General features: G+C 42.3%; 1 protein-coding gene across 1 annotated transcript in view; it reads left to right on the forward strand.

Annotated features, from left to right (window-relative positions):
- chd7 (chromodomain helicase DNA binding protein 7) overlaps window positions 1–22,937 on the forward strand; it is a 69,813-nt gene extending 46,876 nt beyond the window's left edge. Inside the window, exons 8-38 of the mRNA XM_082172590.1 lie at window positions 18–132; window positions 657–740; window positions 912–1,049; window positions 1,177–1,298; window positions 1,442–1,685; window positions 2,952–3,128; window positions 6,440–6,583; window positions 6,683–6,959; window positions 7,099–7,309; window positions 7,462–7,657; window positions 7,826–7,993; window positions 8,213–8,392; window positions 8,595–8,705; window positions 9,346–9,551; window positions 10,634–10,833; window positions 10,932–11,091; window positions 12,847–12,936; window positions 13,373–13,476; window positions 14,788–14,917; window positions 15,066–15,123; window positions 15,252–15,312; window positions 15,405–15,741; window positions 15,832–16,040; window positions 16,801–17,583; window positions 18,036–18,193; window positions 18,563–18,790; window positions 18,942–19,346; window positions 19,423–19,620; window positions 19,730–19,870; window positions 19,963–20,067; window positions 20,841–22,937. Of these exons, the coding sequence (XP_082028716.1) occupies window positions 18–132; window positions 657–740; window positions 912–1,049; window positions 1,177–1,298; window positions 1,442–1,685; window positions 2,952–3,128; window positions 6,440–6,583; window positions 6,683–6,959; window positions 7,099–7,309; window positions 7,462–7,657; window positions 7,826–7,993; window positions 8,213–8,392; window positions 8,595–8,705; window positions 9,346–9,551; window positions 10,634–10,833; window positions 10,932–11,091; window positions 12,847–12,936; window positions 13,373–13,476; window positions 14,788–14,917; window positions 15,066–15,123; window positions 15,252–15,312; window positions 15,405–15,741; window positions 15,832–16,040; window positions 16,801–17,583; window positions 18,036–18,193; window positions 18,563–18,790; window positions 18,942–19,346; window positions 19,423–19,620; window positions 19,730–19,870; window positions 19,963–20,067; window positions 20,841–21,893 (6,793 nt within the window). The 3' untranslated portion in view covers window positions 21,894–22,937. The remainder of the gene's footprint in view (window positions 1–17; window positions 133–656; window positions 741–911; window positions 1,050–1,176; window positions 1,299–1,441; window positions 1,686–2,951; window positions 3,129–6,439; window positions 6,584–6,682; window positions 6,960–7,098; window positions 7,310–7,461; window positions 7,658–7,825; window positions 7,994–8,212; window positions 8,393–8,594; window positions 8,706–9,345; window positions 9,552–10,633; window positions 10,834–10,931; window positions 11,092–12,846; window positions 12,937–13,372; window positions 13,477–14,787; window positions 14,918–15,065; window positions 15,124–15,251; window positions 15,313–15,404; window positions 15,742–15,831; window positions 16,041–16,800; window positions 17,584–18,035; window positions 18,194–18,562; window positions 18,791–18,941; window positions 19,347–19,422; window positions 19,621–19,729; window positions 19,871–19,962; window positions 20,068–20,840) is intronic.
- The last annotated feature ends 919 nt before the right edge of the window (window positions 22,938–23,856 follow it).

A 23,856-nucleotide genomic window follows, 5' to 3' on the forward strand; every position in this document is an offset into this window, starting at 1 on the left:
TGTATATTTTTTTTCAGCTCCTACCTGCATTGTCGCTGGGCAGACATCGAAGAGCTGGAGAAGGATAAGAGAATCCAGCAGAAGGTTAAGAGGTTCAAGGCCAAGCAAGCCCTCAGTAACTTCCTTAGTGAGGTTAGCATCAGCCCTCCATTTTCCTTGTCATCCACCATTTTGTCTCCCATCCCCCCCCCCCCCCCCCCCCCCATTTTATGGCCCTCACTGATAATGGTGGCAGTATGTATGCTCAACAGTGGTGTATTGTGGTAGTATTATAGTGGCTTTTCGAACAATCTCATGCATGCTAAGGCAATAAAACGCCTCACTTCAAGCCCTTATCTCAGTTGCACGCAATCTCCCTTCACATGCTTAGTTCAGTTCACAAGTTAAAGTAATTCAAGCAGTTGCATTGAAACGAATGCTGAGACTTTCATTTCTGGTGTGCAACTCCACACTACCATTCGAAAGGGCTTTTCATTCTATCAAAACCAGGTGGGGTTTTCCCAGAGAGATTTATGCCACCCACATCAGAAAACTTTGAAATTATTCCACCTGGTAGATTCTCATTTAAAGTCTCAAAGTAGTTGTGGCTCAAGCAGCAGTGAAACCGCCATTCTTCAGTGCTCCAACTAACCAATCAATCACGTTCTTATTGACAGATGGATGATGAGCCCTTCAACCCAGATTATGTGGAGGTGGACAGGGTTCTGGATGTGTCTGAAAGCACAGATGAAAATGGAGAGGTATGACTTGTCTCTCTCATCCATTCGCTTCAGTCGTTCTTAATCCGTCTTTCTTTCAAAACAGCATGGATAACCTTGATTAAAGCTCTTACGAGAGCCACCCCCAGAAAATTTAGAAAGATGTGAGAACCCTCTTTTGGAAAACTGTTGTGTTGATGTGTGTTCCTGCAGCCTGTAACTTTGTACCTGGTAAAGTGGTGCTCCTTGCCTTACGAGGACAGCACGTGGGAGTTAAAAGCTGACATTGACCAAGGGAAGATTGAGGAGTTCGAGAGAGTGATGGCACGTGAGCCAGAGCCAAAGCGCGTGGTAAGAGCTGGCAGTCCTCTTGCCCTCTCTTTATTTTTACTTTGGAGTGCTGAGCTAGTGAGGAGAGAGGGCCACGTTCTTGCGGTTGCATGGAAACCACTAACGGGAATTGTTTTATTTGAAACAGGAGCGACCTCCTACCAGTGACTGGCAGAAATCCGAGAGTTCCAGAGAATATAAAAATGGCAATGCGCTCAGGGAATACCAGCTGGAGGGAGTCAACTGGCTGCTCTTCAATTGGTACAACACGTATGTATGCAATTACCCAGCCGTCCAACTACACTGCTTACTCACACATGGACTGAATTTTTCAAGCTATTTAAATGCAGGGATGTCATGAATTGCTGCCGCTGCATGAAAATTTGCACTTTTTTTTTTGTTTCTGCTCTTAGGCGAAACTGCATTTTAGCTGATGAAATGGGCCTTGGCAAAACAATCCAGTCCATCACATTCCTCTACGAGATATACCTGAAGGGAATCCATGGTCCTTACTTGGTTATTGCTCCTCTTTCCACCATTCCAAACTGGGAGAGGGAGTTCAGGACATGGACTGAGCTAAACGTAGTGGTCTATCATGGTAGCCAGGCAAGCCGAAAGACTATTCAGGCTTATGAGATGTACTACAGAGACACACAGGTACATAATGCTTCTTTTGTCATTTGATATGCATAGATCATTTTATATCATTTAAGTCAGCGTTTCCCATCCAGGGTGCCGTCTGGCGAATGCAGGCGTGCCGTGTAAAAACTGCATCAAACATTTTAAAATTGCTAAAATGTGTATAAAAAATTATAATTTATGTACCATCAATCTCAGTCTCTAATAACAAATGACGCGCAAAAATGTATAATAAAAACGCAAATTGTACGTTTTCTGCGTTCAATTGTGGGGGTTGCTCATGATTTCATTCCCAGTGCGTACACATACATCTGCCTCTTTTTCATGGCTTGTTCCGCTTCTGGTCAAATCACATGAAAATATTGTCACAACGTCCGTCTTGCCGCATATTCATATAAACACATCAGTCATGTCCGTGCTGTCAACGGTAATGCATGCTTTTTTTATTTAAATTAACTTTTTTTCGCAAAAGTTTTCCGCAATTAACTTTATTCAATTTCTGTATATTTCCTACCTGTTAGACAGGTAGGAAGGGTGCAGGTAAATGACATTTATTATGGGTATATGTGAGGATTGTTTGAAAAATGATAGCTTTCAATTATACTGTAGTGTTGAATGGTGATTTAATGTTTAAAATTGAAAATAAAATCATTGAAGACATCACCAGCAGTATTGATATCAGTGATGCTGGCCTTCATTCATTAAAAGATGCCATTAAACAATTAGTTATAATATACTGTCTTTGTTGTTTCTACATTAATTTGGAGATTAACTGTGAAATTATTACATTATAAAATATATTTTAAAAACTTATATTGAAGCTATCTTGTGCAATTTTAACAAAATAATCCCAATATAAAAACACAAGCAAACATTTAGGTGAGATTTGCAATGTAATTGAGCGATGTTTATAAATGAATAAAAGCCTTAATTAAATGTCGTCATATAAAGTGATCTCTTCAGAAGGAATTACTGACTCCTAGACTTTCAATTGATGGACCATTTTTTTTTTTTTATAATATTAAAAATATCTATATGACAAGTAGGCGTTTCTTCCATGTGGTATTGAAAATCAATACATTTCAATGCATCAAAATAGTATCATAACATTAGTTTAGGGTGCCACAAATTTTGTTTTAATTTTCAAAGGGTGCCGTGACTCAAAGGTTGGGAAACACTGACTTAAGTTATTGATGCTAATGTTTCACAAGATTTCTGCAGGACTATATATATATAAGGTTGTGCATTCAAGAGCCCTTCAACAACCAAAATCTCTTCCTGCAGGGTCGTGTAATAAAGGGAGCCTACAAATTCCATGCAATCATCACCACATTTGAGATGATCCTGACAGACTGCCCCGAACTACGGAGTGTGCCTTGGCGCTGTGTGATCATTGATGAGGCTCATAGACTCAAGAACAGGAACTGCAAGCTGCTTGAGGGCCTAAAGATGATGGACATGGTTAGTGCTTCCACTTCCACCTAAAAAAACATATTTTTTCTGAAAAGAACCTGCTGTAAATACAGCTATAGCTTTCACTTTTACCAGATGCAGGGTTCCCATGGTGCTGAAAACCTGTGAATATTAGGGGTGTAACAATACATTATGGATCAATACATTGATCAAATTACTAACAATAAGGTGATCGATGCAACGTAAAAAAAAATTATATATATATATATATATATATATATTTATTTATTTATTTATTTTTTCCAAGAGACACCTTTATTTTGTCATTGCCAATTTAAGCATTCAAGCACAAAAAGACAAGAGAAATTATTTCGGTACATGAGCACTGTGTGAAGAGTTTTCTTTGCAGACACATCTGTAGTGCACAGAGCGAGTTCTCTTTCGCTTCTTTTGTGCTTAAAGGAACACTCCACCGTTTTTTGAAATAGGGCTTATTCACCTTCTTTCCTACATTTAGATAGGTGGGCAAATGCATTTTTGTCTCAGTGCATGCATTGTTTTAGTTTGACAGGGTCGGTGCTAGCTTAGCTTAGCATAATGAATGGAATCCTTTGTTGCCAGCTAGCATGTCCTGAGTAAAAGTGATATAAAAATTTTTTAAAAACCACCTAATTACTTCTTGTGGCCTGCGTATTCACAACAAGTACAAATAGCGATGCAGATTAACACTAGACGATTTCCTATGCAGATATTGACTTGGGACTATATTAGGGGGAAGCACAGGTGAAGCACTGCTACTTGGGCGCAGAGATATCACGCCCAAGTAGCAGTGCTTCGCCTGTGCTTCCCCCTAATATAGTCCTTAATATATAAGTCAATATCTGCCTAGGAAATCGCCTAGTGTTAATCTGCATCACTATGTGTACTTGTTGTGAATACGCAGGCCACAAGAAGTAATTAGGTGGGTTTTTTAAATTTTTTATATCACTTTTACTCAGGACATGCTAGCTGGCAACAAAGGATTCCATTCATTGTGCTAAGCTAAGCTAGCGCAGACCCTGTCAAACTAAAACAATGCATGCACTGAGACAAAAATGCATTTGCCCACCTATCTAAATGTAGGAAAGAAAGTGAATAAGCCCTATTTCAAAAAACGGTGGAGTGTTCCTTTAAACAGACAAATACAGACAAAATTATGACAAAATTGTAAATTCCCCTCTTGGCTAATATATTCTTGTAAACAGTTGTGAAAGAAAATGCATTTGATCTTAGTCAAGTCTTAGTGACAGCAGCCCAAAAAACCTACTGCCATCTGTTTCATTGTTAATCAAAAAACAGAAAAATCACTCACTGCTTTTTAGTAGATTTAGCAGGTTTAATCTATACAGTGAAGACAATGCGGTCGATTTACATTTGATAACTTTGTTGATGGACTGTTCTTTATTGATGGACTGAAATTATTTATTTCACAGGAATGCTATATTTGTTAAGCTCCAAGTTGTTCCTAATCACCTTTAAGGGAGGGAATAGAATATGTTGCACATGTTGCTTGCCAATAAAGAGTTGTCATTTCATGATACTTTCTTATTGCTTAATTTGTTATACTTAAATATATTAAGAATTTCTAACTAACCCCAGTGGCAGAATCCTGCAACAGGTCGGGTACCCGCGGGTATCCGCGGGTACCCGCATAAAAGTGGCTAAAACGGGTGGATTGTGACATTCCTAAAATTCACGGGCGGGGACGCGGGCGGATAATGAACATCTTGCGGGCGGGTAGCGGATGAAAAATATGTAGAATAGACATTTGTATGTCTAAATTACCAGCATTACACATACGCAAATATGTGTTTTAGTCAGGCCATCCTTAAAAATATTCTTGTTTGCCGTAACCCGACCGACCCTGTCAATTTAGGACCGACCCAATTTTATTTTTTTCTCCCCTTTTAGTCCGACCAAGTTGCGACATTAAATTTCTCTGTACTGTAGGCTAATAGGCCTATGTGTTGTAGCCCAGTCATTAAAAAACTATTTAGTTTCATATTCATGTTTAAATAAAATAATATAATTTGTTTTATATATTTCATGTTGATTATATGAAAAGTGAAAAGCATGAATAAGATAAGATGATCCCGAATATCGTGAGACAAATGGAGTGGGCAGACATGATTTTGACCACTTCATTAAGTTTGTTCAGCCTTTCTTTAAAGTGAATTTCGTTTTGTATTAATTGTATCTTAATTTTAATCAATGTTTCATCTACCAAATTCCTGGATTTAATAAATAAGAAGTAGGGTGGTGGTGGGGTGGGGAAGGGTGGGGAAGGGGAAGAAGTGGGGTGGTAGTGGCGCAATGGATAAGACACATGCCTTTGGTGTGAGAGACCCGGGTTCGAATCCACTGTGAGACACCAATGTGTCCCTGAGCAAGACACTTAACCCCTAGTTGCTCCAGAGGCGTGCGACCTCTGACATATATAGCAATTGTAAGTCGCTTTGGATAGAAGCGTCAGCTAAATGAATAAATGTAAATGTAAATGTAAGTAGGCTAAATATAGCAGGCAGGCAATATAATCAGGACACGGCCGGAGGCGCCCGCGCGTGAACTGATGAACTTAAATGAACCGAAACTCAACGTATAAGCTACTTGCCTCACAGACCTGAGAAATAGAAAGCATGAAATGTGTACTTTTAAACAAAACAATTCAAAACGAAAGAAAACAGACTGTTCTCTGCTTATAATCCGTATGAGATGTGCATTTCTCTCTGGCGCGTTCACTACTGCGAAGATCGCGAGTCAGCATCATCATCTTTGACACAGAAAACACTTGCTTATTAATAAACAATTGAAATGTCTCATTGATATATTTGACATAGGCCTATTAATAATCATTACTTTTCCCAAGTTCTTTGTGACAGCTTTGGTGCGTTATTGGCAACGCACCCTTACATGTTGTTACATGAACGCGTCACCTGTGTGGTTTATCGCGGGCACGGGTCGGGTAACGGGCCAAATATTAACGGGTCTGGGCGGGTGTGGATTTAATTTTGATATTATCACGGGTGACGGGTCGGATCTGGTGCTGAACTTTGCGGGTACGGGCGGGGGCGGGTCTCCAAAAATGGACCCGTGCAGGACTCTGCCCAGTGGGGTTATTTGAAGCCTTCTATATATCATGTAGTATTATTTATTTAGGTGATTGTATTGGTGATTAGTATCACTAATACTAATACTGCTTCCAGCGATCGTAATCGGCCCCAGAAACCCTGATTGGAGCACCCTTATTGGTTAACATGGTGAAAGGACTTTGGAGGAGTTCATTTTTGTTTGTCACTTAACAAGACTCTTATCTTCCATAGGAACACAAAGTCCTGCTGACTGGGACCCCACTGCAAAACACAGTGGAGGAGCTCTTCAGTCTCCTTAATTTCCTGGAGCCAGACAGGTTTCCTTCAGAATCCACCTTCATGCTGGAGTTTGGAGATCTTAAAACAGAAGAGCAGGTATGGAATATCAGCACTTGTTAAACCACTGTACTTGGTGTGTGAAACGTTTCAGAGATGCCTGGATGTTTTCTAATGGATGTAATTTCCTTGTTTCAGGTTCAAAAGCTGCAGGCCATTCTGAAGCCCATGATGCTGCGCCGACTGAAGGAGGATGTAGAGAAGAATCTTGCACCGAAAGAGGAGACCATCATTGAAGTGGAACTGACCAATGTGCAGAAGAAATACTACCGTGCCATCTTGGAGAAGAACTTTGCCTTCCTTGCCAAGAGTGGAGGAGGTGGCAGCGGAGGTGGAGGAGGATCCAGTGTTCCCAACTTGCTGAACACCATGATGGAGCTGAGAAAGTGCTGTAATCACCCCTACCTCATCAATGGTGAGCAACAATATCAGATGTGAAACTCTACATGTGAAATTAAAATTGTTTTATTGATTTGCTAATGGTGTTTGTTTAAACTGTATAACCATTTCTCCAGTCAGCCAAACTTAAATTTCATTCTTTTCTCTGTCTGTAGGAGCTGAGGAGAAGATAATGGAGGAGTTCAGGGAGAGTCACCCTTTAGATTACCCAGAGTTCCACCTCCAGGCCATGGTCCAGGCTGCAGGAAAACTGGTGCTGATCGACAAGCTGCTCCCCAAACTGAAGGCTGGGGGTCACCGTGTGCTCATCTTTTCCCAGATGGTGCGCTGTCTGGACATCCTGGAGGACTACCTCATCCAGAGACGGTAGGATGTCTGAGCCCACACCACTGCCAATAAATTGATAGAGAAACACTTTTTAATTTAATATGAAATTTCAGATGTAAAAAAATATTTAAGAAATGCAATCAACCAATAAAAATGTATTGTTAATGTATGCTCAATTTCCTGTAATCTAGGTATCCATATGAGCGTATAGATGGCAGAGTTCGAGGAAATCTACGCCAGGCAGCTATTGACCGCTTCTCACGACCAGAATCTGACCGTTTCGTGTTCCTGCTATGTACCAGGGCTGGAGGCTTGGGTATTAACTTAACTGCAGCTGATACGTGCATTATATTTGACTCCGACTGGAACCCTCAGAATGACTTACAGGTAAGCATAGTATGCAAGTGAAAATGTGCTGGACCTTCATTGGAAGCCATTTTATTTCACAAAATCTTAAAGCTGCATTCCAACTAGTAACCCAGCTGGAAGTGCACTATCACATTATGCACCTCTTTAGAGGTGGTGTGTGTGACCGTTTTGTGCTGTTGCCTTCAGGCACAGGCTCGATGCCACAGGATAGGACAGAGCAAGGCTGTGAAGATTTACCGCCTGATCACCAGAAACTCCTACGAAAGAGAAATGTTTGACAAGGCCAGTCTGAAGTTAGGACTGGACAAGGCGGTGCTTCAGTCCATGAGCGGGAGAGAGAATGCTGCCAACGGGGTATGAACTGCACACAGCGCCACCATCTTGTGGTGTTTCATTGAAACAATATTCCAGATGGTTCATTAATCAAACATTCTGATGAGACTAATTTAGGTAGATGGTGAAAAAGAAAATCAGTCTATTCCATAAAATACCCAAGATGAAAACAGTAAGTTTATTGAGATCTGTTTTTTGTTAAGTTGATTATTTGTTTTTCTTTTTTCTCTCCTTTTTTAGGTTCAGCAGCTCTCTAAAAAGGAGGTAGAGGACCTCCTACGTAAAGGAGCTTATGGAGCTCTAATGGATGAAGAGGACGAGGGATCCAAGTTCTGTGAAGAAGACATTGATCAGATTTTGCAGAGGCGCACACAGACCATTACCATTGAATCAGAAGGCAAAGGCTCAACGTTTGCTAAGGTGATGACATTTAAAATCTTTCTCCTTTTTTGCCATGGCTGAGGTATTTATGATATTAATAAAGTACCCACCCATCAATTTTATTGTGTAATTACAAGTATATATGCTTACTACCCATTTCATCTTGCTCTTAAAATAGTGCAGCCTATAGGGTAATTGTGTCTGATCTCACCATTTACATTCATTTATTTTCCCCTACCAGGCAAGTTTTGTGGCCTCTGGGAACAGAACCGACATTTCTCTGGAGGACCCAGATTTCTGGCAGAAATGGGCAAAGAAAGCAGAGCTGGACCTGGATGTGATCAATGGCAGGGTAAGATGCAAATGAATGGAGGAAAGGAGCTCTCTTGTACTGTGAAATGCCTCATAGAAGATGTTGCATAAAAAGGCACTAATCTGTAGCATACTCTCTTATGTGGAGCACTTACGGCTGACTATTCATTGTTTTGTTAATGCTAGAGTCATGAATTAGCAGCTTTTGACAGGTATCATATTCACAATCCTATTTGACAATTAACTGAAGATGGTGTGAATTCAAATCTGGGTAGTTAACACTGCACTTGGTTGTGTCACTCCTCATAAATATGCTATCTTGGCATAATTAATAAGGCTGATTTCCCCAGGCTAACAATGCGTGGAATGTAGCCGTAATTGAGCAAAGGCAAAATTGTTTAAACTTGGCCATGGGAAGCATTTTCTGTAATTACCGCTGTTCTTTGCTCTCAGGAGAATTGTAGGCGCTAAGCATCTTTAATCTGCATACAGAGAAATGTTATGTAAAAAAAAAAAAAAAAAAGTGCCTTATCACATTTTCTGCATATGTCCATGATTAGAGGTCTTCCATCTTGCTATCTAGCAATCACCTATATCATGGTGCTGAACAAACAGAATCCTTTTCTGCTGTCTTAAACACTTGAGGGAGTGCTCTTACCCCAGATCATATCTCTTGTCAGAATAATCTGGTGATTGACACTCCTCGGGTCCGGAAGCAGACTCGTCACTACAGTTCTATGAAGGAGGATGATTTGATGGAGTATTCAGAACTTGAGAGTGACTCTGAAGACAAGCCCATTCAGAAACCGCGGAGGCCCCAGGACCGAACCCAGGGGTACCCCCGCAGTGAGTGCTTTAGAGTGGAGAAGAACCTTCTGGTGTATGGGTGAGTGCAGTCTGGAAATTGTCATATTTAAGAATTGTTGTTGGTTTTAACATCTTTGTACTCTGACTATGCTACCCTGAAAATCTACTGAGATCACAATTGTGCTATATCAACATCTTGCACTTAAACAGTCCCTGGGGGCTTTCCTTATAATTAGTTGCCATTTAGCAGATGCCTTTTGCTCAAAATCAACTATACATGACTCTGTAGGGCAACACAGAACCCCCACTGGGAAAAATTTCCTACATAGAAACATTCAAGTTAAAATTATTGCAGGCATCTAACTTTTTCAGTCCATGTCCCTCATTAATAGATTTCCATTTCCCTCAATCGTAGCTCATCATAGAAACCAGCTTTTAGCAGGAAGTCCATCCCAGTGCCATGAGATGGGATATTCAGCTTCCAGCTTTGTTTTATCGCCATCCAAATTCCCCTTGTCTCGTCGTGTTTTCCATTTGGAATGAGAATATCTGGTAGCTCACAGCCCACCAGTGCAGTGGCCGAGTTTGTCACGCTTGCTTGTCCCGGGGCAGTGGCAGACACGGCGCTATCTAACGCGCACAGTTAATTAAGCACCAGGCCTCAGTGCACTCAGCACTAATCATGGCTGGCTGCACGCACCATGTCTGACCAGTATTTTTTTTTTTTTTTTTTTTTTTTAGTCAGACGCGTCTAGACCCCTGGGCTATACGGCAAATTAGATCCATCAAGTCTGAGAGCTTTGTCTCTTCTGAAGTTTTTTTTTTTTTTTTGCAGTGTAGGGTTGTGAAATCAGAGCAGACCTTTCCCCCTCTCTCTTCCCAAAAAAGCCCTTTAGGCCTGTGCTTAGAGTGCTTATACTCCATCAAATAACAAGGGCATTGGGTCTCCCCATGGTCATGCACCATGCCAGCAAGATAGTGGTGGTGTCCCACCTTCTCCAGTTTGTGAGAAATGGTACAATCTTAGAGTAATGCTATTCTTAAATGGTCTTGACACTGAGGTTTTTTCCCAGACGGTAAAAATTTACTTTGTGAATTGTTTTAACTTGCTTTGTCAGTGACTTTTTGAGCCCTGGCTAAATTCTCTTCTGTTTTGCATAGCTGGGGCCGCTGGGGTGACATCCTGTCCCATGGCCGCTTTAAGCGTCCGCTAAGGGAGAGAGATGTAGAGACCATCTGCCGAGCCCTCCTGGCCTACTGCCTGCTCCACTACCGTGGAGATGAGAACATCAAGAGCTTCATTTGGGACCTCATAACCCCTACCGAGGATGGCCAGAGCCGCACACTGACCAACCACTCTGGTAGGACACTACAACCATGGAATTGCATTTATTTCCTCAATGAGCTCTCTTGCATTTACTTTTTCTTAACCTGTTAAATGCAATTTTTGTGGTTTCAGGTCTGTCTGCTCCTGTGCCCCGGGGCCGTAAAGGGAAGAAGGGGAAGCCGCAGGCTGCTCAGACTCACATGCCACAGGCTGACTGGCTTGCTGACTGTAATCCTGACATCCTCCTTCAAGAGGATAGTTATAAGAGACACCTGAAACACCACTGCAACAAGTATGTCCTTTCACACCTTTACAGAAACTTCCAGCAAAAATAATGTAAATCTGTTTGCGGGTTTATGGTCTTGGGAAACCTGAAAAAAACAGTGAAATTAAAGTTGTGTGTATATGTGTGTGTGTTTTTATATATATATATATATATATATATATATATATATATATATATATATATATATATATATATATATGTACATATACATGCATACATACATACAATATATACAATACAATTGTGTTTATGTGTGTGTATATATGTATGTGTGTGTGCATATGCCAATTACATTTTAAAGTAATTCTAGGTCAATGTGATAACATTAGTCACCCCATTGATGGTCTTGGAGACATTGTATAATTTATCCTAGTATAATTTAGTGTAAGTATAATTTAGATCTATTCAAAAAGATTTGTACCTGACATATAAATGGAAATCTTCCTAGCAATTTTTGTCAAATTTGGCCATGAAATATGAAAATTCAAGTTTTACTGCTGCTATCTTTTTTGAAAGTAACTTTTTTGACTTCCAAGCCTGATATCCTCAGAAGCAGGTGTATTTGAAGACTTTTGAAAAGCTTTTCAACTTGGAAAAAGTAATTGAAGCAAACTTGTGAATTAGCTTAACATGTCCAAAAGCGAGTTAGCGCTATTACCTTGTGGTGCAGATGTTTCATTAAGTTGCTTGGCTCCTCCATAGTTTAGCTTTGACTAATGAATGTCAGTTAAAAAAAATGGCCAGCTGTAAAGAATCTTAAAAAAAAAAAAAAAAAAAAAAAAAAAAAACAGTCCCATCTTTCTGGCAAAGGCTTCTGCCAAATGACTGAAATAATGAATTACAGGCCATGAGAAGTCTTTTTCTTCACTAAAATAACAGTTTTTAAGATCACTCAATAATTCATCGTTCAGCTCATCAGGCAGCACATGATGATTTTGCCTCTTGCACCACATGTCCATAATGCCCTGTGTCGCCGGCTTGTCTTTTGTTTTTTGAGGCCTCTCTGGTTTCATTTGATAAATAATTTCTGTTGCCAGGCCAGCATTGTTATGTCCTGCCTAACGCTAGGCAGTGACAGAGAAGAGAGAGAAGGGAAAAAAAGGTTTACACTGCTGGCTCTGATGTGCATCCAGAGAAGGGGAACAGAGCAACAGCTGAGGAAACGTTACGAGACGATAAATGCGAGGTGCTTAGACCGCCAACCATCTGCTCGCCACACTGCAAACTTCTGCCTCTTTACTTTGGAGGCGTCCCGTTAGCACCTCCCCAACTTCCCTAACAGCATTAGGAAGGAAATTAAAACGAGAGGATGAAGGTGCTGGAGTGCATATGCGTGGGGGAGGGGGGAGAGGGTGGGTACGGGCGGCTCCCCAAGCGCAGCGGCGCGGTGCCAGGCCAGGTGCCAGGCAGACCTGTTGGAAGCGGGTGAAAGGCGGCACACACAGAGGTGATTATGTGCAGCCATCTGTCAGGCGCGGAGGCTGCCGCACAGCGTGGCTAATCAGCCCTGGCAGCATGATGGATGAGCCGTGGCACATGCCAAAGAGCTGCTGCTGCCGCTGCTACTGCTGCTGGCACAGCTCGGAGCTGGCCAAACTTACTCGCTCTTTTGTTTTCTGCCTTCTCTCCTTCCTTTGTCCCTTTTTCCTTCCTTTCAATCTGTGTGGCACTCTATTAACCCCCAACTCATCTGTTTTTTTTTTTTTTGTTTTTTTTTCTCCTGCCCTTTTTATCCTCTCTTGCTCGCTCTATCTCTGACAGAGTGCTGCTGCGGGTCCGCATGCTGTACTATCTGCGACAAGAAGTCATCGGAGACCAGGCAGACAGAATCCTGGAGGGAACGGATTCAAGGTTGGCATCTCTCTCCATTCCCTTCCACTGAATCCTGCCTGCTGTTATCTTTCCTCTCCCTCCATCACTTTCTCCTCCTCCTCTTCCCCCTTTCTGACAACACCCCCACCCAGATGTGCATGCATTTATAATGTGCAAACGTGCTCGCCATGTTGATGATCTCAAGGACTCGACTGAAGCTCTAATGATTGCGATGGGCTCGCAAGTGCACAGGGTGAGATAAGCGAGCAGCTCAGATCTCCGGCCGTAATCAGGTTGGCCCTAAATAAACAAGATGAGAAATGGGCCTAAATGAGATGTGGCTTGCTAATGCTTGCGTTTCCTACCAGATGTCTGCAGATAGACATTAATGCCGCTCTCATTAGATTATATGCCACTGCGGCCATCTCCTGGTTTTAATCACTCTTTCCTGTGTTTGTTTGTCTTTCATTTATAGTGAGTTGGATATCTGGATCCCACAACCCTTCCACGCCGACGTCCCCACTGATTGGTGGGATCTCGATGCTGACAAGTCCCTCCTCGTCGGCGTCTATAAGCATGGTAAGCTCCGCCTCCTCACGGCTGCTGCTCTCCGACTGGTGCTTTTGCGGTGACAGGCGACAATAATTGCTAATGTTGACCTATTGTAATATTGCCTAGAAGATTGATTGGTGATATTTTCCGAATGGCCAATCCTGCACTAGATTGAGGGTGGCTGGGAAAATGGATGGGGGAAAGAGCCGAGATCTAATCTATCAGAGGCAACAGGCACCTCTCAGCGCATTTTATTAACATTGACCCACAGTGTTAAGTGTTCTGGGAGAGCCTGCTAAATTCCCTGTTTGGGTCGTGATTGTTTTCTTTTGTGAAGCTGCGGAGCTGTCACAATTTATCTTTTAAGGGAAAAGGGGCCAAAAGCAGTATTTAAAAAGAGAGATGGAAAGGAGTTTCTCAACTGCTGACTTTTAATTGTATAAAGTGTAGTAATAGTCACTTTATTTAATAGTGTCTTCTGCTCTCACCGCCGATATTAATCTTGATGTGAGGGGCTTTTAAGCTTCTCTCAGATTGGTCTTTTTCCTGAATGTGTGTACAGAGAGCTGTCTCTCCAGTCTCCCCCGGTGCGCTGCGCTACCTCGTTAACTCAGCTGGCCTCCATACGCACACAGGAGCGTGTATATAACACAGGCTGCCTGTTCTTAATCATAATCCCAATTCAGTAGGGAGGTCTGGGGAGGAAACGGGGAGAGGAGAGGTGGCAGGCCTGGACTGCAGAGGAAAGAGTGATGGCCTATAAACCCCCTCATGATTACAGTTTGGCTCGGGGCGCGGCGGCAGTTAGGAACAATGTGTCACCGCATAAATCCTAATTGAAATGTGATGTTCTAGCGGGGGAGGGGGTGCTTGAGCCCCGTCTGATCAGCGGCTCAGCTGAAGTGGGTCCAGCCTGCCAATCGCCTCCCCTGTTGTGCACTGTAGGGATCCGCAGGCTCAAATCTGTTCTGCTTGGACAGTTTCAACGGGCATTTTCCTCTGGCTTTCCTTTTGTTTCTATCTTTTTCCTTTTCTTTTTTTGGTTTTATTCAATCTTCTGGAAGATTATAAGGTTATTGCAGCACATAATGTGTTAGCTTAGCCTGATTTGAGTTTTTTGGATGTTTTTGTATTGGACTTAATTTTTTTGGCACCTTCTATATTTAAACAGAAATGTTAAAATAAATGTATTATTATTGTTTTCAAAATACATTTGAGACTTTTTTTTTTTTTTTTGCCTTCACATCACCAGGGGAAATAATAGTTCCCCAGCCCTCAGCTTACCCTGTAATTATGCCGTTTTTTTATGTTCGCCGCTGCTCTCTTTTCTTCCGCTAGGCTATGAGAAGTATAACTCAATGCGTGCTGACCCCACCCTGTGTTTCCTGGAGAGGGTGGGCATGCCTGATGCCAAGGCCATCGCTGCCGAGCAGAGGGGAGCGGACATGATGGCAGATGGTGTCGAGGGGTAAGTTTGGCCCAAAATCACAGCCCCAGCAAGAGGGACTCCTCCTGCTCTTTCTTTCTCTGGCTCTCTTCCTCTTTCTTTATCTATCACCCTGCTTTTCTTTTTTGCTGATTTTCTTTGTTTTCTCTCCCACTCTTTTTCACAATAGAGAGGATGAAGACCCAGAGTACAAGCCACTACGGATGCCTTTCAAAGATGATCTGGATGTGAGTTTTCAAAAGTATTTTAGTCTTGACTATTATACTATTATTATACTATTATCTAAAATCATTAGAATAATATTCTAAAATATTATTAGATTGCATTACATAACTTTTCTCTGCCATGTCCACAGGATTTTACAAACTCACCACTGGATGATAAAGATGAAGGGATGGATGGTGAGGCTGGAGAAGGTATTTATTTCCCTAGTGAACAGGTGTTACCCATCATACTTGATTTTTTACTTCTCTGTGCTCACTATCGGCGTCTGTTTGTCCACCCTCAGGTCCTAAGCCTGGTGAGAATGGGAAGGCAGGCAATCTGTACTGGCCTCCAGCCTCGGCTCTTACCGCCCGATTGCGCCGTCTCATCACGGCCTATCAGCGCACTCACAAGCGCGAGCAACTAAGGCAGGAAGCCATGACCAAACCTGACCGGCGCCGGCGCCGCCCACGTGATGACATCCTCGCCATGGTATCAGAGGGAGGAGCTTATGCTCCAGAGGGAGCAGTGGCTTTCATGGCTGAAGGAGGGCCCTTCATGGCCAAGGGATCACCTTTCATCCCTGATAGCGCCGCCCTGCTGGCTGATGGAGCAGCTTATTTCAAAGAGCGACGGCAGAGGTGAGTTACTTCTAGATCTTCCATTTTGAAAAAAAGTTATTCTTTAGTCACGCATCACCTCATTTCCATTTATCAACATCTGTTTTCCAGATGGACAAGGCGTGAAGAGGCTGATTTCTACCGGGTGGTGTCCACATTCGGTGTGGTTTATGACGTGCACAGACAGTGCTTTGACTGGTCCCAATTCCGTGCTTTTGCTCGTCTGGACAAGAAGACTGATGAGAGCCTGGAAAAATATTACTATTCTTTTGTGGCCATGTGCAAGCGTGTGTGCCGGATGCAGATCAAATCAGAGACAGGTAAACTATTCCTGTATTTTGAGAGTGGGAATTTGTGCTATTGCTAAATGCAATAAAAGTGTTCAAAGATTTTTATCATCTTCTTTTTGTGATTTCCTGCTTTTTGTTTTGGTTGTGTAGTCCCAAAAATTATTTTCTTCATTGTGCCCCCTAACCTAGTCTGCTTCCTCTACCTTTTTAGTAGCTCTATTTCCCTCTATTTATGCATCTTCATCCCTAGAAGAAACATGCTACCAGAAGAAACATGCACAATATATCGGAACCATATTGATAGCTGATAAAAAAGATTTGTTTTAATTTTATTGCTGTCCTTCAATATTGGAGTTTTAATTGTGCAGCTCATTTCCCCTATTTTTACATTTAGATTACCTTTGCCATCATCCAGTACTCAGTTAATATAAAAAATATATAATTTGTTAATACTGTTAAATATTATCTCAATTAATGTTTTTCATACTGTACATTATAACATTGTGATTCCTAGATTGATTTGTAGAATTTAATGATTCTTGTTTCTCTTTTTAATCCATTAATGCTAAATTGTGTATATATATATACATATACATACACACACATATACACACATACACACATATACATATACACATATATAACCATATCGGTTGTCTGCCATGAATATATTTACTTTTTTAAATCGCACTGTAATTACATTATTTGTGCATTTTACATTTTAATGTTGCTTTGATTTGAATTTGCACATTTTCGATTATTCAACTGAACATCATCTTTCTGCTTGCAGAACTGCCGGACCCCACCCTCATCATTGACCCCATCACAGAGGAGCGGGCTTCACGGACGCTCTATCGTATCGAGCTGCTGCGGCGTATCAGGGAGCAGGTGTTGCCGCACCCTCTGCTGGGGGAGAGGTTGAGTCTGTGCCAACCCAGCCCCGACCTCCCTGCCTGGTGGGAGCCCGGGCGCCATGATCGAGACCTCCTTCAGGGTGCCGCAAAGCATGGTGTCAGCCGCACTGACTACCACATCCTCAACGACCCTGAGCTGAGCTTCTTGGAGGCCCATAGAAAGTTCACACAGGGCAAGGGTGCTGAAATGCCCATCATGTCTGATCCCCTCACCCCTCTGACCCTGCTCAAAGATGAAGAAGTGAAAGAAGAGCATGGTGATATGATGGTGCCCAAAGTGGAGAACAGTAACACAGAGGAGGTCAAAGGAGATAAATCTGAAGCCCTGTCTCCTAAAAAGGAAGTGAAGGAAGAAGAGGAAGCAAATGATTTGAGTCTTAAGCACGAGCCCGAGGAGATGGAGATGGAGGAGAAAGATGCAATGGAGTTTAAGACCAAGGTAGAGCTGGATTGTCCTGTGGATGGTATGGCTGAGGTGAATCCCGTAGATCATGAGTCCACAGATACACTCCCTACCCCTGAAGATAAAATCGCTCAGGATGAGAGTGAGCCTCCCTCGAACAATGAGACTGAAGTACCTATTGACAAAATCTCTGAAGAAGATGAGGAAGAAAAAATGGATGAGGATGACAAATCAGAAAAATCTTCACAAGCTGAAGGTGAATATTAGGCATTATTTAATGTTTTATTTTCTATTAAAACTACGTTTGTTACATCTCTATCTGAGAAACATGCCCAAAACATTTTTGTATGCTCCAAAAACAAATTACACCAGTTTTAGGCCAAGCTTCCATTTTCTCAATTTAAATTACTATTAAATCTAGGATTATGCTAATTTCTCTCAATCATTTGTAATTTTACTTTGAGGAATACCTATTTTATTGGGAATTTGAAGTTCAAGTATGTAATTTCTGTGCCTCTACTGACACCAAACAGAACTGTAAAACTTGTAATTGTTGTAAAACCCTGTATTCTATTGATTGAACAAAGATTATTTGGCTGCTCAAGCAGTTTTTTACACTGATCAATTTTCATTGATCATTGAGCATAGATTTTGATTTAAAAATTTGTTGCAGTCTTGTTTGTATTGAAAGATCATTATGATTTGCAGTTGGAGCCGCCTCCGAGAGTAAGAATTTTGACGAGGAGAGTAACGCCTCCGTGAGCACTGCCCGCGATGAGACCAGGGACTGCTTTAGTGTTGATGACGTCGAGCCGCCAGCCTCTCAGATGTTCAGTGAACGCTCACTATTCTCTTTCTGGCCCAAGGTTAGTCAAACCATTTTTCCCTCTTCTAATCTTTTCCTTCCTTTTTTGTCAATTAATTTTTTTTTTTATATGCATCTAGTTTTCCCTTGTAGCATGTTGTAATATTGTTTGCCACAAAAGCAATTTGAAGGTAAATGAAGCCAAGCCCAAAGCTGTGAGGAAAACTATGATGTGATGCTTAGTGAAAAGACTGTACTTAAAGTTTTAGAGCTTTATCCTTTAATAGAGCATTATAAGATCCTTGAGACATGAAACCAGAGCTGAAATGGAGAAAATGAGATGCCCTTTATGTATCCTCTACTTCATTATGCATGCATACACGCGCACGCTCGCTCACACTTGTGCTGATCTTCTGTGTTTGTACTTCAGGACAGGGTAATGATCAATCGTATGGACAACATCTGTGAAGCGGTCATGAAGGGCAAGTGGCCTTTCAACAGGAGGCAGTTCTTTGACTTCCCAGGCCTGTTGCCTGGCTACAGCTCCATGACAACGGACAGCCCCCTGCAGAGGCGGAGTCTTGGTGATCTCTCAATGGTGGGTCAGACCAGCTATAGTGGCAGTGAGGACCTCACCATGTCACCACAGGTCAACAAGGCAAGTCCCACCTATAACCCGCCCTACTGTGCACTGAAACTCACTGTGGGTGCCAATGCACTTTTTGTCTTTTGTTTAAACATCGTTTATTATTATACAATAGATTTTAAGAGTTACGTTGATTAAACACCCTGTCAATGTTCTTGTCCAGGATGAAACTTTAAGCCTGTCAGTACCTCGACAGCGCAGACGCAGGAGGAGGAAGGTGGAGATTGAGGCAGAGCGTGCTGCCAAGCGCAGGAACCTGATGGAGATGGTAGCACAGCTACGAGAGTCCCATGCCACAGAAGGCCAGACACAGGCCATAGACCTGACCAAAGCCCTGCACGGCGTGTCCTCCTCTTCCTCCTCCTCTGCCTTCCCTGGAGCCATGGCCTCCTCCGCAGCCCTGAAAGCACAGATGGAGCTGCTGCAAGCAGGCGCTTCCTCCAGACCAAGGGCCAACGGCTCTCTGCATGACACTGAACTCCCCAACCGGAGAAAAAGAGGTCGCAGGAAAAATGTGGAGGGGTTGGAACTGCTCTTTATGGGGAACAAGAGAGGACCTCTCAATGTGGTACGTATCCTGCCAGGATGTGATGTGGGTGTCATGCCGTTTTCATGTAGCACATTGATAATTTTTTTTTCTACAGGAAAATTCTGATGGGACCAAAGCTTTTGTAGATGGGCGGGCACACAGGCCCATGTCATCTCCTGCACAGAAAGCCCCTGGTGAAGGCCTAGAAGAGGGAAGCCATCTTCAAGGAGAAGATGGTCCCAGCACTAAGGACCTACGGGAATGGCTGAGACAGCATCCCACCTACACTATGGATGTGCCTGGATACGTACCAGTGAGTGCAATTCTTTGTGCCCATCAAAAAAAAAATTCTGTTGGCTGATGTAGGAATGTCCTGTGCGGTATGCTGTTTATCTTAGAGTTCTCTTGTTTTTATCTTTCAGAAGAATGAGGACCACCTCCTCTCCCAGTTCGCGAAACCCAAACAGAAAAGACACAGATGCCGCAATCCCAACAAGATTGACATAAACACGCTGACCGGAGAAGAGAGAGTCCCTGTTGTTAACATTAGGAATGGAAGAAAGGCAAGTATTCATTTTTAGAAATGGATCCATTTTGTTTTATCCCAAAATGTACTTTACACTTGTTGCAACATTTATAACTTTTATGACTACAGATGGGAGGAGCCATGGCCCCTCCAATGAAGGATTTACCTCGCTGGCTGATTGAAAATCCAGAATTTGCCATCGCCCCAGACTGGACAGATATTGTGAAGCAATCGGTGAGTCTTGATTTTATCAAAATTGATACTTTTATTCAGCAAGGATGCATCAAATTGAATAAAAGTGACAGACATGTTACAAAACATCCATTTCATATAAACACTGTTTTTTCAAACTTTATATTCATCAAAGAATACGTTTTTTTGGGGGGGGGGGTTTCACAAATATTATGCAGCACAACTGTGTGTGTGTGTATATAATAATTTTTTTTATTAGTGCTGGGCAATGATTTTGTATATATAAATACACACACGCATGTATATATTTAAGAAATATTTGCATGTATATACTGTGTATATATATTTATATATAATTTATATTATATATAAATAACACCTTTTTATTAAATATATGCATGTGTATTTTTATATAAAATAATTATTCACAGTACACTCATATATTATGTAAAAACAAACTTTTATTCTGGATGCAATTAATTGTTGCCCAGCACACGCATATAAACAAATATAATTTATTTTTATTTATTTTTTATTAAATATACAAATGTTTCTTGAGAACCAAATCAGCATATTAGAATGATTTCTGATGGTTAGTTATTTCTGAAGAATCACGTGACACTGAAGACTGGAGTAATGGCTGCTAAAAATAAAGAATAAATTACCTTTTAAAATGTATTAATATAGAAGTTATTTTAAATAATATTTCACAATTTTGCTGGTTTTTTTAATGTGTAAAACAATCTTAATGACCTCAAACTGTTTAATGGGAAGTTATACCTTAATTATATAATATAACATTTTTTTGTTCCCAGGGCTTTCTCCCAGAGTCCATGTTTGACCGACTCCTGACTGGGCCGGTGGTCAGAGAGGAGGGCGTGCGCCGCAGAGGCAGACGTCCCAAATCTGAAATCGCCAAGGCGTCGGCAGCAGCGCAGGCAGCGGCCGCAGCAGCAGCTTCCACATCCGGTGTTAATCCTTTGCTGATGAATGGACTGTTTGGCAGTATGGACCTGACCAGTCTGCAGGGCCTGCAGAACCTCCAGAGCCTCCAGCTGGCAGCTGGCCTCATGGGCTTTCCCGCTGCTCTCGGAGGGGGGGCAGACGGCAAGCACGCCGCGGCCATGCTTCCTCTCATGCTTCCTGGCATGGGCGGCCTCCCCAACATGTTCAGTCTAGGGGGTCTGTTCGGAGGAAGTCTGGCTGCAGCTGCGACTGCAACCAACGGTGCGTCTGGTACAGAACAGGCCGAATCTGAGGAGAATCCCAACCTGAAGACGGATGAGGAGACCAAGGAGGAAGGAGATGAGAAGGAAAAAGCAGAGAAACAGACTGAAACGGAGTCTGCCGAGGCTACCGGAGACGCTGCCGCGCTGAATGCTGCTGCTGCTGCGGCCGCTGCTGCCGGCATGTCTACTAGTCCGCTGGCCTTCAACCCTTTCTTGCTGTCTACCATGGCCCCAGGCCTCTTCTACCCATCCATGTTTTTACCCGCCAGCCTTGGCGGCCTGGGCCTCCCAGGCTTCCCCCAAGCTTCCCTAGCTGACCTCCAGAGTGCTGTGTCTGGGGCTTTGGGGGCTGCCGGTGAGGACAAGGAGTCCGCCAAAGGGCCCAGCACAAATCAGGACCAGAACGCCTCTGCGGCTGATGTTGAAACTGCTGACAACACACTTGAAGACAGTGACTCAGAGGAGAGCCAGAACAAGACTGCTGATTCATCAGTACTAGATGATGACCTGGCAGGGCCAGTAGAGGAAATGGACTCCATGGAGGGTGGAATGGATGATGATGATGACGACGATGACGATGATGATGATGATGATGAGGACGATGACGAACCTGCTGATGAGGATGACAAAAGTGACTGAAACTGAATCAGGCCTTCCAACATTTCCCCAGGGCTGAGGAGACACACTGAACTCTGACAGGATGGTTAGTCCAGGTGTTTACATGCCAACTCAATATCCAAAACACTTTGGTTGTTTGGTTTTTGTTGACAGGTAACGTTAAGAGTAAAGCAAATGAGCTGTCTCTGTAACCATTAGCGTAGCCAGGGATGATGCGAACAGACATAGATTTGTGCGGATGTCAAAAGGGTGTCCCCCCCCCCATGTATTTTTCTTTTTGTGTTTTTGGTTGTTTTGTTTTTTGAAGTCTTTGGCACTGTGTGGGTGCCTTCTAGATGAGATGGAAATTTCCTGAAATATTATAGGAATTAATCGTTCCGATAGTGCTATGCTGCTCTCTCTTTATTTTAATATTATTTTGTTTTGTCTTTTTTCTCTCTTACTCTACTGTTGATATTGTAACAATGAGTAGCATCTCGTAATGTTCAGTGGTGTACAGTTTAACGGCATTAAGACACTCTCCGCTGCTGAGGAAGAATCGTGGTTTTCGTTGTACTGTTCTGCTGAGAGGAGCGGGCGAAGTTCTCACATATCATAGCCTACACTTGGACTGTTCCCAGTCTCTCACACTGACAATCCAAACAGGTGAGGAGACCTCTCTACCTGTGGAGACAGCAATAACGAAGGCAGCTTTTGAATGTTCGATTTTACTCTTTTGACTAAACACCGGAAAGTGTGAAAAAGTGACATGAAATAAATTACTGCAGTCAAATTGTCTCATTGTATCCATGTTAATGCACTGGTGTAAGAATAAAATCAGGTACCTTTATCTATTTGAATGGACTTTTGTTACTTTAGCCACAAAGCTGAACAGCATTACCTCAATTCTAACTAGCCTTGAAGTTTACAGACATAAATGTTGTACATGTTTTTTTTTTTCTTTTGTGAGTTTTTTTTCTTTCTTTTTTTTTGAAACCATCATGTATGATGAACTGTAAATTGCTGCCAACTGTAGTAATGATGCTTTTAATAAAAGTGACTCAATATTCGCCTAGGAAACCAAAACGCTGTTTTGTGTAGCTCTGTGGGGATGTCAAACTGCATCCTCTGTTGACAACTAACCTTATATATCATCTAACAGAATAAATTGTTAATTTCCTTTACATTCACATGTATTTATTTGAATTAATTGTAAAGGTTTTTAATCATTAGCACCAAATGTTTAATGCTATAGCAATGTTGAATTTAGGTGCAAAGTACTTGTTACAGACAGCACATTTTTAATTAATTTTTAAAGAACAGAATTTCAAAACTGAACTTGAATGATTCTGCACTAGATGCCTCATACAGTAGCGCTGCATGACCTGGTTGCCGGGGAAAGAGGTTCCGACAGGCCTGTTTACTCTAGCCATCATAAACACCATCAGTCCTGTGGAGCGGTTGACATAATGCACTCCGACAGGACGGGAGGACATGGCAGGGGCTCTCTGTCCGCTCCAGTAGCCAGCCATTATGAGCCTAACGCCTGGAACAAGGCTTTTTCCCCCCTCTCTCGACAGACATCTTTCATAATTGCACTTTCCGATGAAGTGGCTCGTGAAATCCATAGGTCTCGTGTGCACCCAGCATGCAGCTCTTGGCGGGAGTTAGAGTTTGAGATTTGGACAGGAGGTGCTCATACACAGAGTTGTCAATGATGCCTTTTATTGTTGCCATTGAAGTCCTGAGGTGTTAATGTACGTTAATTGAGTTTTTGGATGTGGGAAATGTTTTCCCTGGTCCTTTATAGGCGAATAACAGTGGACTGCTCTTGCGTTTGTTGAATAGATTCTTTGCTTCCTGTTTTTAATGAAGAGCGAGTTCTTGTGTCGTCAGGGCGGTTTTGTGGCATTGAAGATCTTCTGTGGTTCCTAGTCATTATGTGCCATCTTGACACATGGCGCAGTCGCTCGCTGAGGGCTCGTCACCGCCGGCATCGTGCCTC

Source organism: Leuciscus leuciscus (genome assembly GCF_965113295.1).
Source record: "Leuciscus leuciscus genome assembly, chromosome: 6".
In the NCBI taxonomy this organism is placed as follows: Eukaryota; Metazoa; Chordata; class Actinopteri; order Cypriniformes; family Leuciscidae; genus Leuciscus; species Leuciscus leuciscus.